Consider the following 13,007-nt stretch of genomic DNA (forward strand, 5'->3'; position numbering starts at 1 on the left):
TTAACATCAATGAAGTAACTTATACTTGTGGGAAATGACAATTATATCATCGACCATGCTCACACCCAATTATATGTTGCATTTTATAAAATATAGATTATGTGCAATTTATTGATGATTTCTATTCCAACTTGAAATACAAAAATACATATAGTCCTTGTTTTCAACCCTTATCCAATACACCATTGTGGCCTGCATATACTAGTCCAAATATATATGGATGTCGAACTAGATGATGAATGGATAAAGGTTCAAGGAAATCCACTCATTTACATAATGAGATGGAATCTAGAGAGGAGAACTCGGTGAATATATGTGGCATAAACAATTAAGGGGGTCATAATAGAAAAACTTGTGAAACTAAATAACGTATGTTACTTTTTATATTTGTTTTAAATTATGTAAACTTTAATTATTGTTTTTAATTCAACTATATGGATGATCAATTGTATTTCAAAGGCTAATAATTTGTTATATAGGACCTCGAGGAAGATATGGTTCAGGCGTGAGAGGAATTGGTTGGTGATTCCTGCATTTTACTTAGATATTTGGGATGCTATAAGAGATCATGTTCTTGAGGATCAACATCTGATGATTGATATAGATATATACATGAGATGGTATATGTACATTACATGTTTCATTACACCTATCTGGTCATGTTTCTCGAGGCGTCCACCAATCCAATGCATTGTATGCCCTGATATCCGAGATAGAATCGATCGGTATATAATATTTTTTTTACATACAATATTTATTAAATATCATATTAATGTTATTATGGATGATGACTACCAACAGGTTTTTAATATATGTATATAAATTTATTACCTGGTACGAGAGGCTAGGAAAGCAGCAATAATTATCTGTGAAAGTGTCGATGGGATGAAATGTATTATGGCTACCACTACACTCGATTTATATCATGGTGGGCTCGATTTATATTTGAATTGTGAAAATTATAGTTTTTTTGGGTAGGGAGTTGATGACAGAATAAATTGTCTTAGGATGAGTCTCTTAGTTGTGTTGCAGATAACATTTGCAATTTGAGTGTGGCAATTGACATCTGCGACTCTCGAGTGTGTTATGTGTTGATGAAAAACTGGTTTTGAATTATGCAAATTATGGTTTTTTTTTTCATGGAGTTGATGGCAGAAGAAATTGCCTTAGTATGAGTCTCTTAGTTGAGTCGCAGATAATATTTGTGACTCAAGTGTGGCAATTGGTATCTGTAACTCTCGATCATAGATGAAAAATATTACTATCGAGTTGCAAATGATATTTGAGACTCTTGTGTTATAGATGTTACATGTGACTCAATCAAGTATGCTAGATCTCTAAATATTCTTTCGTCAGTGCTATTATACTAAATTTTTTTAAATGTGCTAAGTTTTACTTTTAAAAAGTATTATGCACCATAATATCAAACACATGTTAGTAAGTTATGTTGTACTTGTTTTGTTGTTTATATATGGTTCTTACCAAACTATGTCAGTTGAAACAATTATTTATACGGTAGGAATATCTTTAAAATATCAAAAACAAATAGTTCATCCTTACATTTTTCTTAAGGAACCAGAAAGTTCTATTTGAATTGATAACATTTATGGGAAACTATAGTTTTTTACTCTGTTTTAGCTTCCAAGACCTTTTTTAATCAATTAGATGAAATTTATAAAGCTATTTGAAAACCGACTTGATAACAAAAATAATATGTCATATGCATGAAAATTTTTGGATTTTTAAGTGTTATTTAACATGTTAACATCATGTATTACCAAAGTAAAATTATAACCTTGGCCACAACAAGAGATACTACCATATCAAACGGACATTGAAAACTTCTTTTTTTTTAAGGGGGAGTTTGACAATGAAATAATTTGGAGTCAACTACATTTTCAATGTTTGTGAGGTAGGACCCTTGTTTAGGTACTCTTATCCCTTTTCACAATCATGGTGCATCTCAGCAATTTCACATATGTTTTTTTTTAAATTATTATACAGAATATTAAATTTGGGCGGCATATGGATGCCATGTGAATGGTCATAAAGATTTGTCCTTTTTTATACAGGGAAAATCTTCTGAATCCTGACAACTGACTTATTTGATTGGTCACGAAATGTTGCAATTAAAAATTACATTGGATTTTTCAAAATTATTATTGCTTTTTATAATTAGTTTGCTAATCTTGTTTGCTAAATAGTGCTGAGAGTCAATGAAGATAATCATTCATATGTGATTGTTTTTAGGTTAAGATTATGACATTATTTAGGGGATTTTTTTAAAATTAGCACAGTAAGTTAAAATTTTTGGCAGAATAACACAATTTGAAAAAAACTTGGTGAAATAACACATTTTCACCTTGTCGCGCTTCTGAAACGTGAAGTTTACTAAATGTCATTATTTCTAAGCACAACAAGATAATTTTCACACTTCATAATAGCAAAATTTAAACATGTCACTCTTCTAAAGTGCGACAACTTAACATGTAGCCCCACAACCAATCCTCTAGCTTAATTGGTCGACCGGCTGATCCAATTGTATAAAATAGTTGATCATTTCACACAAAAACCATAATATACATATGTTTTATGAGTCAAAATATACATTTTTGTCCAATTTGTGGATTAAAAAACAAACTCTAATTAAAATCTTAAAAAGTTATTGTTCATAGTTGTCCTTTGTTTTTCAATGTCTGTAATGTAGTTGGGCTTGTGATAATGAGTGATTGTGAGTAGTTAGGTGTGGATATGCCATAACTAGATGAGGATCTTCCCTATACAGATTACGTGAATGGCTTAACAAATGCATTTATGGACCAGTAAGATAAGTCTAGGTCTAAGAGGATTTCTAGTCGCGTCAAACCAGAATTATAGTTAAAAAATGCCATAACTTTTGATCCGGTCGTTGGGTTGTGCTCAAATTTTTACAGGGGTTTTCGGATGTCGTTTTTCTTATAATGGCTATGAAATCACTACTACGACCGTTACGTCTTTAGATTTAAAAAATATCACCCTAGGCCCCGATTTTAGTAGTTTTGTGATTTTCTTCTTATTTTCAAATAGGTCGACTGGTGTAATTGACCATTAGAAACTGGCCAACTAGATAGTTTTGAATTTAATTGATGTCGCGATTGTGAACCGTAATCTCAATTACAATTTTGTTGTGGTTCCTAACAGTGACATTTAATTGATGTTATAGTTTAAAATCACGATATTAAAAACATATTATTTCACCAAAACTTTTTGTTGTTATGTTAATTCACCATTTATTTTTATTTTGTATTCTAATTGCCCAATTTATCCATGTTTAGGAGTGTAGCTAAACTGTAATTTTTGAAGTTTTTGATTTTTTTAAGTTTTAAATTAATATTTTTTAGTGTTTTTTTATTATTTTGATTACTGATATTAAACATATTAAAAAAATATTATTTTTAATGTAGTTTTAACCAAAAAACACTTTAAAACAAAATTTCATCTAAAGTGAAAAACAATATAATTTCAAACACAATATAAAATGAGAAAATGATGCATAGACTCACAATTTACATATTTCATCCACAATGCTATATAATTTAGACACTCAATATATATAGAAACAAACACAAAATTATATATATAGTGGAGGTTGATATCTTTGAAAAGTTCGCATACAACATTGTGGAATATTTTTGTTTCTAGGTGTTCTATCCCCCAATTCATCTTATAAAGAAAGACATCGATAATAGTTTCCCTTTGAAAAAAATGTATGTGCAATCACTACCATCATATTTAAGGTCAATGCATCGTGGCATAAATCCATGTTATTACGGCACAATAATCATTGGATGGCAACAGATAGCAACCATATAATGGCCATATTTTTAAGCATCATTAACCAGAAGTCTTAAGGCACCGATCGGTATTTAAGAATATCTCAATAGGTTCGTTGTAACTTGTAATGTATGTTACTGTCCGAAAACATACAATCTCAAGAAGGCAGATCTGGACTATCAATTCTGAACAGATTGTATTAATTGTAGAAGTTTCAATATCAAAATATATCTGATTTTTTATTTGTAAACTTTATGGTTCCCATGGGTAAGAGGGTCGTACACTCATATTGTATGGACCCGATTGAATGAGAAATTTCAATGGTAAGATTGCTAAACCTGTCTACACTCTCTGTTTTTTTCCTTTGTTCATGTACATGCAAAACCTAAAGGAAAAAAAGAGGCAATATCCTTAAGCCAATCAAAGGGTCTATACAAAAAAAATTAAGACCAAAATCTAATTTGAATAAACATTATTATGATAAAAAAAATACAATATGAATATAAAAACTTGAGTTATTATGTAAATTTTCAAGATATAATTTACACAAGTAAATTCTAATAGAAAATGAAATATATTACTGGCTAAATTGTTTTAAAATCTTGGTTTTTTCTTGCCTACCCTTCGAGCCCTCTTTATTCTCAAAGGGCATGAAGGATGGATCCAAATATAAAGGAAATCACTAAGGCGGTCTCCAAGCAATTTAGATTGACTTAATGGTGTGTGTTTTTATACATATATGTGTGTGTATAAAGGCATTTACATCTTATATTCGTTCAAAAACTAGCAAACATAGAGGAATTCACAAATACCAAGTGAAAAAATCATCTAATCAGCTCATCTTTTTGGTCTTGATGAAATGCTCAGAGCACTTCACATTGCAATCCATCGATTCACGTATAGAATATCAATGCATCTAGTTCTTGGAACATGTTCAGCAATAAAATCATTTACACTATCAATTTGTATGGTTTAATTTTCAGGTGAGAGCTTTGAAGCATCTATTGCAAGAAAAGCAAGGAGGAAACACGTTTAGATATCGACAACATAGAGGTCCTTAAAGATACCAACAACCTCCTCCATGAAAAACCAGAGTCGTCACAGTACATTACAATCCTTCTGCGAGCAGTCTTGGCCAATCCTGAGCAGTTGCCTCAAAATATTGAGCCTAGCAAGTGTGACGGTTGGGATTGGTACGAATGGGATATTAAAGAATAATATAAATAATATCTTAGACCTCACCTAACAGTTTAAGTTATTAAGTTGAGATGGTTCTTTGACATGATATCAGAACCTTAATGACCAAACGGTCACGAGTTTGAATCTCACCATCCGTATTTATTTGATAAAAAAAATTAAGTACAAGGTAATGTGTCATCCCCATTTATTTGATAAAAAAAATAAGCACAAGGTAATGTGAGCCTGTGCAAGTTTCAAACCCAAAGGCCTTTCACTTGAGGGGGTGTGTTATGGAGTAATATAACTCATATCTTGAGACCTCACCTAACAGTTTAAGCTATTAAGTTGAGATGGTTCTTTGACATGGGACAACCTCCCTCCTTAACCATTGTTTTGGCCATTAGAAGAGTTGTTGCAAGATGGTTTTAATCCATTCCCGATGAGATAGTTTTTGTTAGAGACACATACCGACTTGCTATTGGTTTTGAGCATTTGGATTTGAATCCTCTTGCATTGGTCATAACACAATTGATCATGTTTACTAAATTTTTAAAAGATCGTATGAAATAGATAAAAAAAAACTACTCATTGAAATACGTTGTAATTGCAAAGCGAACAACAATGAATAAAAATGATGTTAGCAAGATCGATTTTGTGTGAGCTATAACAATTGTTACATGGTTTTACATCTTCTGGTTTATTTTGATTTTGAACTAATTAACTATTAAATTATTTATTTATTTATTTACATAATTATGCATTTCAAATTTCAACAGAAGATATCATATTTAACTTTATCAAGTAAAATTGTCAAAAGTGCTCTCGTTTTGAAAAGTGTTTTTTAATAATTTTAATATACTGATGTTAAAAACACGAACTATATATAAAAAAAAAATTTATTCATTTTTAAATAAAAAAAATACTTTTAAAAAATATCAAACATCACAATATAACAAAATAGGTTAAAAAAATCAATATCATTGCTGGGAAGTGAAAACTTGTATGAATCAAAGCTACTAAGAAAGCCATTTCTTCCTGCCAATTGGAGTTTCATCCATCATAAGTCTACTGGTATACCTGAACTCAGATTTCAAATCGAACTCAAAACGTGGTACTACCATGTATGTTTCTTAAGGTCGGTTAGTGCTGAATATGCAAATATCCTATGCATTGTGAAAGTACCTGACATGTTTTAGAGCTTGCAGATTAAGCTAAATGCTATGTTTCTCCTGTCTCGAGTGCTTCCTGTTGCTTGCTTCAGCACTCATCACCATTTTCAACGTTTAATCAGACTTAGAAGGTGGGGTTTAAAAAAATAAAATAAAAGACGGGGACCAAACTGACCTTCTTGTGTTAAGATATGTACTAAAACAAAACTGCCGGAGACCAGGACAGGACATGTATTAATTTAGACAGCCAGATCCAGCACACAGAATTTAATGGATGCGGTGTATCATTCCAGAAAATTCCGACCATCGACAAATCAATTAACGGGTCAACTCAATCGATCATGAGCAGAGTTTTTTATTTTTTACCTCAGGCCCACATGGGTGATCTGTGGAGGAAGATAAAGAAAACATGGAAATGCTGGGATGCCACTAGCCAGATTACTGCACAAGTGCTTGCCCCGCCATGATTGATTGCTCGCACGGATTCGATCACCTCGCAGGTGTAAAGTGATTGAAACTATAACTTATTTTAATTATAATTTTAAAAGTGTGAGATTAATTAATATAAATTACAGTTTTAAATGAATTTTATTGGAAATTCCCTTTTAAAATCTTGATTTAAAAAAATATATATAATTCACATTCTTTTTAAAACGCTATTTTTGGAATCATAAATGTAAAAGTTAATACAAAGCCACGTAATATTCCAATACCAAGGCAGGCAGCATGAGTTTTGAAAGGTCACTTTCTGATAACTTGAGTGGTTCTTCAGATGCACAAGGAGTTTTCATTTTCATAGCTTTTAGACGTGCTTTCAGTCTCGCACAAGTAGTTCTTTTTGAGTTCTTATCACCTCCCTCTGTGTTTGGCATTGATTCAATATATTATCTATGAAAATATCAAGAAATACCCAATCAAGATGAATTGGGAGTATCTTTCCCTGATTGTTTAGCTATATTCTTTAGTTTATATTAGTACAACCCCATGCTTACACTATGTTGTTGGTTGGATTAATTTTATTTTTAAATATAACAAAAAACGCTAAGAGTATGAGTTTTTTTTGGTGTTGCTATTTATTAAATCAACATAAATAGGTAAATCTTAAAATTCTTTGACCTAACTCTTTGGGTTTTCAACCAAATTATATAGGAGCTAACGAAATATGAATCAATTGATGTAATGAATTCAAAGAAATCCATATGACCAGGAAAAATATAAATCAATTTATAAAAAAAAGAAGAAGATTTTTTTAAAATAATATTGAGACGATAGCATACTAGATTAATCTGGTCACACGTGACTGATTCATAAATCTAAATGGGTTTAATAATTGAACTGAGTTCAATTGTGCAAAAAACATTTGAGGATTAAATTGAAAATTTCTAAAATAATTAACTATTTCAATCCATAATGATTTGTGAGAGCATGTGCAATGAAGATAAGAATAGTAAAATCACCGCACCTTTTAACTTTATACTCAATTATTTTAGATAAGGGTAAATTAGAGTAGATTTAAGATTAAAATAAAGGGAATTAAGTGTTATTAACAAATTAGAGGTTAAATTCTTTTTTTAAAAAAATACTATAAATCCTTTTCAATTCTGAAACGACCCCATAAAAAACACAAAAAAAATCTAAAATTATAAAAAAAGAAAAGAAAAAAAGAATACACATTTCTTGAAGGTATTTGATGATCATTGAGATAGATATCATAGCGGCAGCAGAGAAGGGATGGCTGCAAACTTTTACTAAAACCCATTGAATGATTGCTTATTTATTTAATGGGCTCGTTTTAAAACTCAGAAACGGGTTGGTCTTTGGATGAGCATGAGCTGGGTGTTCAGAGTTCATCAACAGGCTTGGTGGGCTTAAGTCACCATCTCATGGGTCCAGAGTTTATTGGGCTTTAGGCCCACTTCATAGTCAACCTCTCTAAAATAGGTAACTGCTCCCGCGAAAATAAGTTGGCTGAATTACCCAATATAACCTTGAACTTTCTTTAAAGTAAGCTCTTTTTGTCTCATTTTATGTTCTCTCTTAATTTTTTTTATAGTTTATCAACACGAAAAACACTTATTTCGGGGGGGAAATGAAATATATATGTAAGAGTATAATATGGGCTTGTTAACATCGTTGGCCACCGTCAATAATTAGCAGCAGCGCTTCTCCCTCACGCGCCTCCACCATTGACCAGCATCAGCCATGAATAGCAGTCTCCAACGCTGAAGGACGGTTCGGTTGGTAACCCTTTTAATCAAATCATTCCGTTGAAAGATGTGAAAACAGGAATTGCCAACCTGAAAATTTAATACTCTTGCTCGTGCATTAGCAAGTTAATTGCAGGAGCTGGCATTCTTTTTTCTGGTTTTCTCAGATAAAGAGCCCCCAAATTACGATGTCTCACCTTGCGACAACCAGGCCTATGTTTGAATCAGTTGGAGAAATTGCCAATGGAGCTTCTCAAAGGACGGAATAGTTTTAGGGTTACTCAAATTTCTAGTGAAATATGCAAATAATTTGGAACCTCACCTTTCCCGCAAGATGTTGCTGCAGCGATACAGGGCCATAAGAAGCCTCAACTGTAGTTAGTATTTTTAGTCGGTAGCATTTTCTTTTCGTTTCTTTCTCTTCTTTTAGCCAAGAGAAGCAGATTAATTACAGTTTTAGAAGATTACTTGTGTGTGGATGGTTTGTGCCTTGCCAGCACAGTGGGCTTCCCATGGTTCGACTCTAAAACCTTTACTTGTCGGTTATTTAGAAGATCTGGAAGCCAATCTTCCTGATTAATTCAAATGCTAGCTGCCGATGTAAGTTGGTTCAACAAGATCAGAAGCTCGCATTTGTGCTGCCAAGTTATGAGAAGGAGGGAGAAGCAAACATGGCTGGCAGTGAAAGTGCTTGCGTTTGGGTTTCCAAAATCCCACATGGAAAGCGAAGGAAATAACCTGTCAGCAAATGCTCTATATAATGCTGTGCAGATAGCTGTGGAAAGGCACGCAGCCGCGTGGGGAGCACAGAGCGAACTATTCTTTCGCCTTTTACTAAAGAATACCGTGTGCTCGCCGCAGATAGCGGCATACGCCTATTTTTGGAGGGCTTGGAAAGGGCCTACACAATCCTAGTGTAATAACGGCATTCTCCTATTTTCTCCTGAGAACTGATGGCACAATCAAGCAGATCGTGGAGTTACAGTGATAAAAGCTCCTAGCGATCATAGCAGTCAGCCACTTTGCTGGCAGTACTTGCAGCAGGGAGACAAGACAATATCAGTAGAACGGGAGCTATTCTACAGTCCGCCTGAGATGATGAATTAACTGCTTTAAACACAATCGAGGAGTCTTTTCATACACTCAGCTATCCTGACAGTTAGCATTCTTCGAGTGGATTAATTAGCCTTCACATTAGGACACATTCTTAGATAAAAATCAACAAAAGAACAAGTGTTATAAGGGAGTCACAAAAATCTTCCAAATTTTATTGTTTTTTAGTCTCCGAGTGTTTTTAGTTTTGCATCATCCTATACGAAGTTTTATTTTCATACATAAAAGCTCCTACCGGGCTTCTAACCATCATACAAAACCCAAACAATGAAACCAGAGTTGTTGGAAATCATGCTCGTGAGAGCTCAAGAACACAACTCCCTTCCCTTTCCCTTCTCAGACCTCTATCACCCTTCATAGTCCTGTGAGATCATTTCAGTGCTTCATTTCCGATTCCAAAAGCATGCATTAGATCCCCTCCGAATTTGCCATGAAACAAGAATGAACATTTTGATTTAATGAACTAGTCATCCACCTCTTCCCTCTCCCTTGGTACAGCTCCGAATTGTTTAACTAAAATGTCCACAACCAAAGGCACCAAGTCCTTGCATGGAACACTTTTCTTATAAAGCTCTCCCAAATGTGAGTCACTCCCAACTCTACCTCCTAGGTACACATCTGCTCCTTCACAGATTTTCCCATTTTCATCTCTTGCCATGCAACCCATGAACCCAATATCGGCAACTTGTACCTGCCCACAGGTATTAGGACAGCCTGTCCAGTGCATTCTCACTGGTTTAGACACCGACACTAACCTCTGCACCTCCTCAGTTACCTTCATGGCCCTAGCCTTTGTTTCAATTATTGCTTGCCCGCAAAACTCTTTGCCAGTGCATGCTACCAACCCTTGCATGAGAAGAGGTGGCTCAGGTGAGAACCTGTCTTTTAATAGAGGTTCTTTAAGTAGGGCTTCAATCTTTGAGTCCTCAATGTTGGGAATTATGATGTTCTGCTCCACAGTGAGTCTGAGTTCGCCAGTGCCATAAATATCAGCTAAACGAGCTAGCTCATCCATGTCATCTGCTTGGACGCGACCGACAGGAATGTGAAGACCTGCATAGCTAAGGCCTTCTTGCTTCTGTGGATGGACACCGAAATAGTCCCTCCTTTCCCATTGCTTTTGAACCAAATCTTCAGAAGATTCTCTCTCTAGCTCTTGACGTGGCATTCTTTTTACTACTTCTGACCTGAATCCTTCAATGCCCTGGACTCATACAGAATCCCCGATTTGATCAGAGAGGTCTATGATTAAAGATAATGAACTTCGAAAAGGGAGTGAATGATGCATTAAAAGATGAATGATTACTCACAAGCTCGTCGATCAGCCACATCATTCTAGTCTTTTGCCTGTTCCCTCTGGTGCCAAGATCTCTGTAGGCCTCTAACACTGCTTTGCAAGATGGGAGCACATCATCAGCTGAAACCCAAGCATCAAGAGGAATTGCCTCAGCACATCGCTTGGGACTAAAGAACCCACCAACCAGCAAATTGAATCCAAACCGCCCGTCCTTCATGGCAGGCATGTAAGCAAGATCATTGATATGAGGATGCTCATAAAGATCATGAGAACCCACGACACATACATTCCACTTCCTTGGCCTGCAAAGATAGAGAAAAGGCTAAGGTCACTGAAAACAACTCGGCATTTATGCTACCTAGATTTATATATCGTATTTTATCTCCTCTGGTTCAGAAAATGTCTCCCCGTGTAAATGACCTATATGGTGCCATAGCATTATCGATTTAGGATTTTAATACTTCATCTCAAATGATTGGACAAATACCCACCAGTAAAGCACAAAATACCATTTATAGAGCACAAGTGCTACAACTCCCATTTCTTTACTTGTTGTATTATGATATGATCCAATAACTAATGAACTTCTTTGCAACTTTCATATGCAAAGCTCTTTACTTGAAACTTTGGCATCAAAATTGAAAATTGATTTGGTTATTAGAAAGCTAGAGAACAATCTGATAATTTCCTCCAAATCATTGGAGATTCTCAATCAATACCCCCCCTCGTTTATTCTTGATTTCGAGCTTCTCACTAAAGCCACTACAAGGCATTTAAATTAATATGACCAAGTTCAAATCCTTGTGCAATTCGCTCATCATGTCAAGCTCGGATACTTAAAAAAAAATGAGGAAACTGAAAACTTACAAGTTAGTGAACTCAGGATTTCCACAAGAATTGGCAGTGATAAATTGGGACAACAAGTTGGTATAAGGTCTGGTATCAACAATCTCATCCGGATCAATTCCTGCAAGCGGATTTCCGACGGGGTTTCTCACGTTGTCCATGCCACTCTGCAGGCTTGTCAGACCAACTTCAGCTAGACCCCTTAGTATTTCTGGCACATCAGGCAACACCACTCCACGAATTTGCCAGTTTTGTCTTGTTGTTACATCTGCACAGCCATCTTTCCCATATTTCCTGATCACGCTTGCCAAGTATCTTGTTTGTGCACTTGTTGTTACCCCATTTGGTAGCTTTAGTCTCATCATAAATCTACCATCTGATCATCAAACATCAAAAAAAAATTTACAACAAAGGATCTTAATTCGTTAGCATAAATATATTATAACTTTGCAACCTCAAACTTACATTGGTGCTTCCTTCTGTGAAAGAGACCGAGCCACTTGAGTCTAACATCAATATCGTCTTTAGTGCTCTTCTCTTTGTCAATCTCTTCCATCGACAATTTAGCAAGCTCCTCGATCCCATTTTCCATGAAAAGCTTCATTGGCTCTTTCTCTATCTTCACTTTCTCTTGAGGATTAATACCTTGCCTAAACTTCTCTTTCAACACATAGTATCCGTCTTTCTTCTCCACTCTAGGTTCCAACCTCCCTGCATCCACCCCCGTCTCCGCTGGCTGAGCCACTGTGGGAGGTCCAGCAAAGAGTCTTGTTCTTGGTCTTGCAGAGGAGCTTGGAACTGTGGGTGACAATTGTGGCGTGAGAAAACGAACTGAAAGTGATGACATAATGATGGTAGATAGTTTCTAGAGAAGTGTGGATTTTTGTTAGTGTTGTAGGGAGAAGTAATGGTGGTGAGAAGGAGGAGAGAGGGCATTTTGTAGATGATGTATGGGACCTTAGGAGGGGAGGAGAGGGCTGTTTTTTTTCCTGAAGGAGGGGACTCTTGGGAGGTGCCAAGGGTCATCTAATTTGTTTGTTTAGTAGAGGTCGGAACCAGGGAAGATGATAGTTGATTTATTTTTTTCAAATATATATATATATATGGAGATCATGTTAAGATGCTTAGCATGAACATCTGATTGGGCATATTTGGCGGTGGATAATTTTGGAGTCCAAACTACTGAAACTTGTATGCCTTGTGCAAAAGAAAACAAAACTCTATTAAATCCTTCTTCTTTCGTGTTAAATGGGATACCTAAGCCTTGAATTTGATGAAATTTACATCAATTACGATGGAGGATGAATTTTTAGAGAAATTTTTTTTTTTAAATTACGTTTACGTGTGACAACTATATTCATATTCAATTATATTTTATTAACT

At 34.9% G+C, this 13,007-nt stretch overlaps 1 protein-coding gene and 1 pseudogene across 1 annotated transcript; one reads left to right on the plus strand and one right to left on the minus strand.

The window, feature by feature from the left end:
- Window positions 1-9,159: 9,159 nt before the first annotated feature.
- On the plus strand, window positions 9,160-9,271 carry LOC133700257 (U5 spliceosomal RNA; annotated as a pseudogene).
- Window positions 9,272-9,604: 333 nt separating this feature from the next.
- On the minus strand, window positions 9,605-12,607 carry LOC133699267 (ferredoxin--nitrite reductase, chloroplastic-like). Its single transcript, XM_062122461.1, has 4 exons — window positions 12,090-12,607; window positions 11,646-12,000; window positions 10,792-11,080; window positions 9,605-10,685 (listed from the first exon to the last, which is right to left on the minus strand). Exons 1-4 carry the CDS (start codon window positions 12,469-12,471, stop codon window positions 9,945-9,947), a joined length of 1,767 nt encoding a protein of 588 aa, XP_061978445.1. The 5' UTR covers window positions 12,472-12,607; the 3' UTR covers window positions 9,605-9,944.
- Between the last annotated feature and the right edge of the window lie 400 nt (window positions 12,608-13,007).

This window comes from Populus nigra, chromosome 7, assembly GCF_951802175.1.
Source record: "Populus nigra chromosome 7, ddPopNigr1.1, whole genome shotgun sequence".
Taxonomy (NCBI): domain Eukaryota; kingdom Viridiplantae; phylum Streptophyta; class Magnoliopsida; order Malpighiales; family Salicaceae; genus Populus; species Populus nigra.

What these genes read in the sequence shown, in the direction of transcription:
- LOC133699267 (XM_062122461.1), bottom strand. Translation starts at nt 12,471, where the DNA reads ATGTCATCACTTTCAGTTCGTTTTCTCACGCCACAATTGTCACCCACA. An exon ending in TCACAGAAGGAAGCACCAAT is followed by an intron (nt 12,001 to 12,089) that starts GTAAGTTTGAGG and finishes TTTGATGATCAG; the next exon opens with ATGGTAGATTTATGATGAGA. An exon ending in TGTGGCTGATCGACGAGCTT is followed by an intron (nt 10,686 to 10,791) that starts GTGAGTAATCAT and finishes GTATGAGTCCAG; the next exon opens with GGCATTGAAGGATTCAGGTC.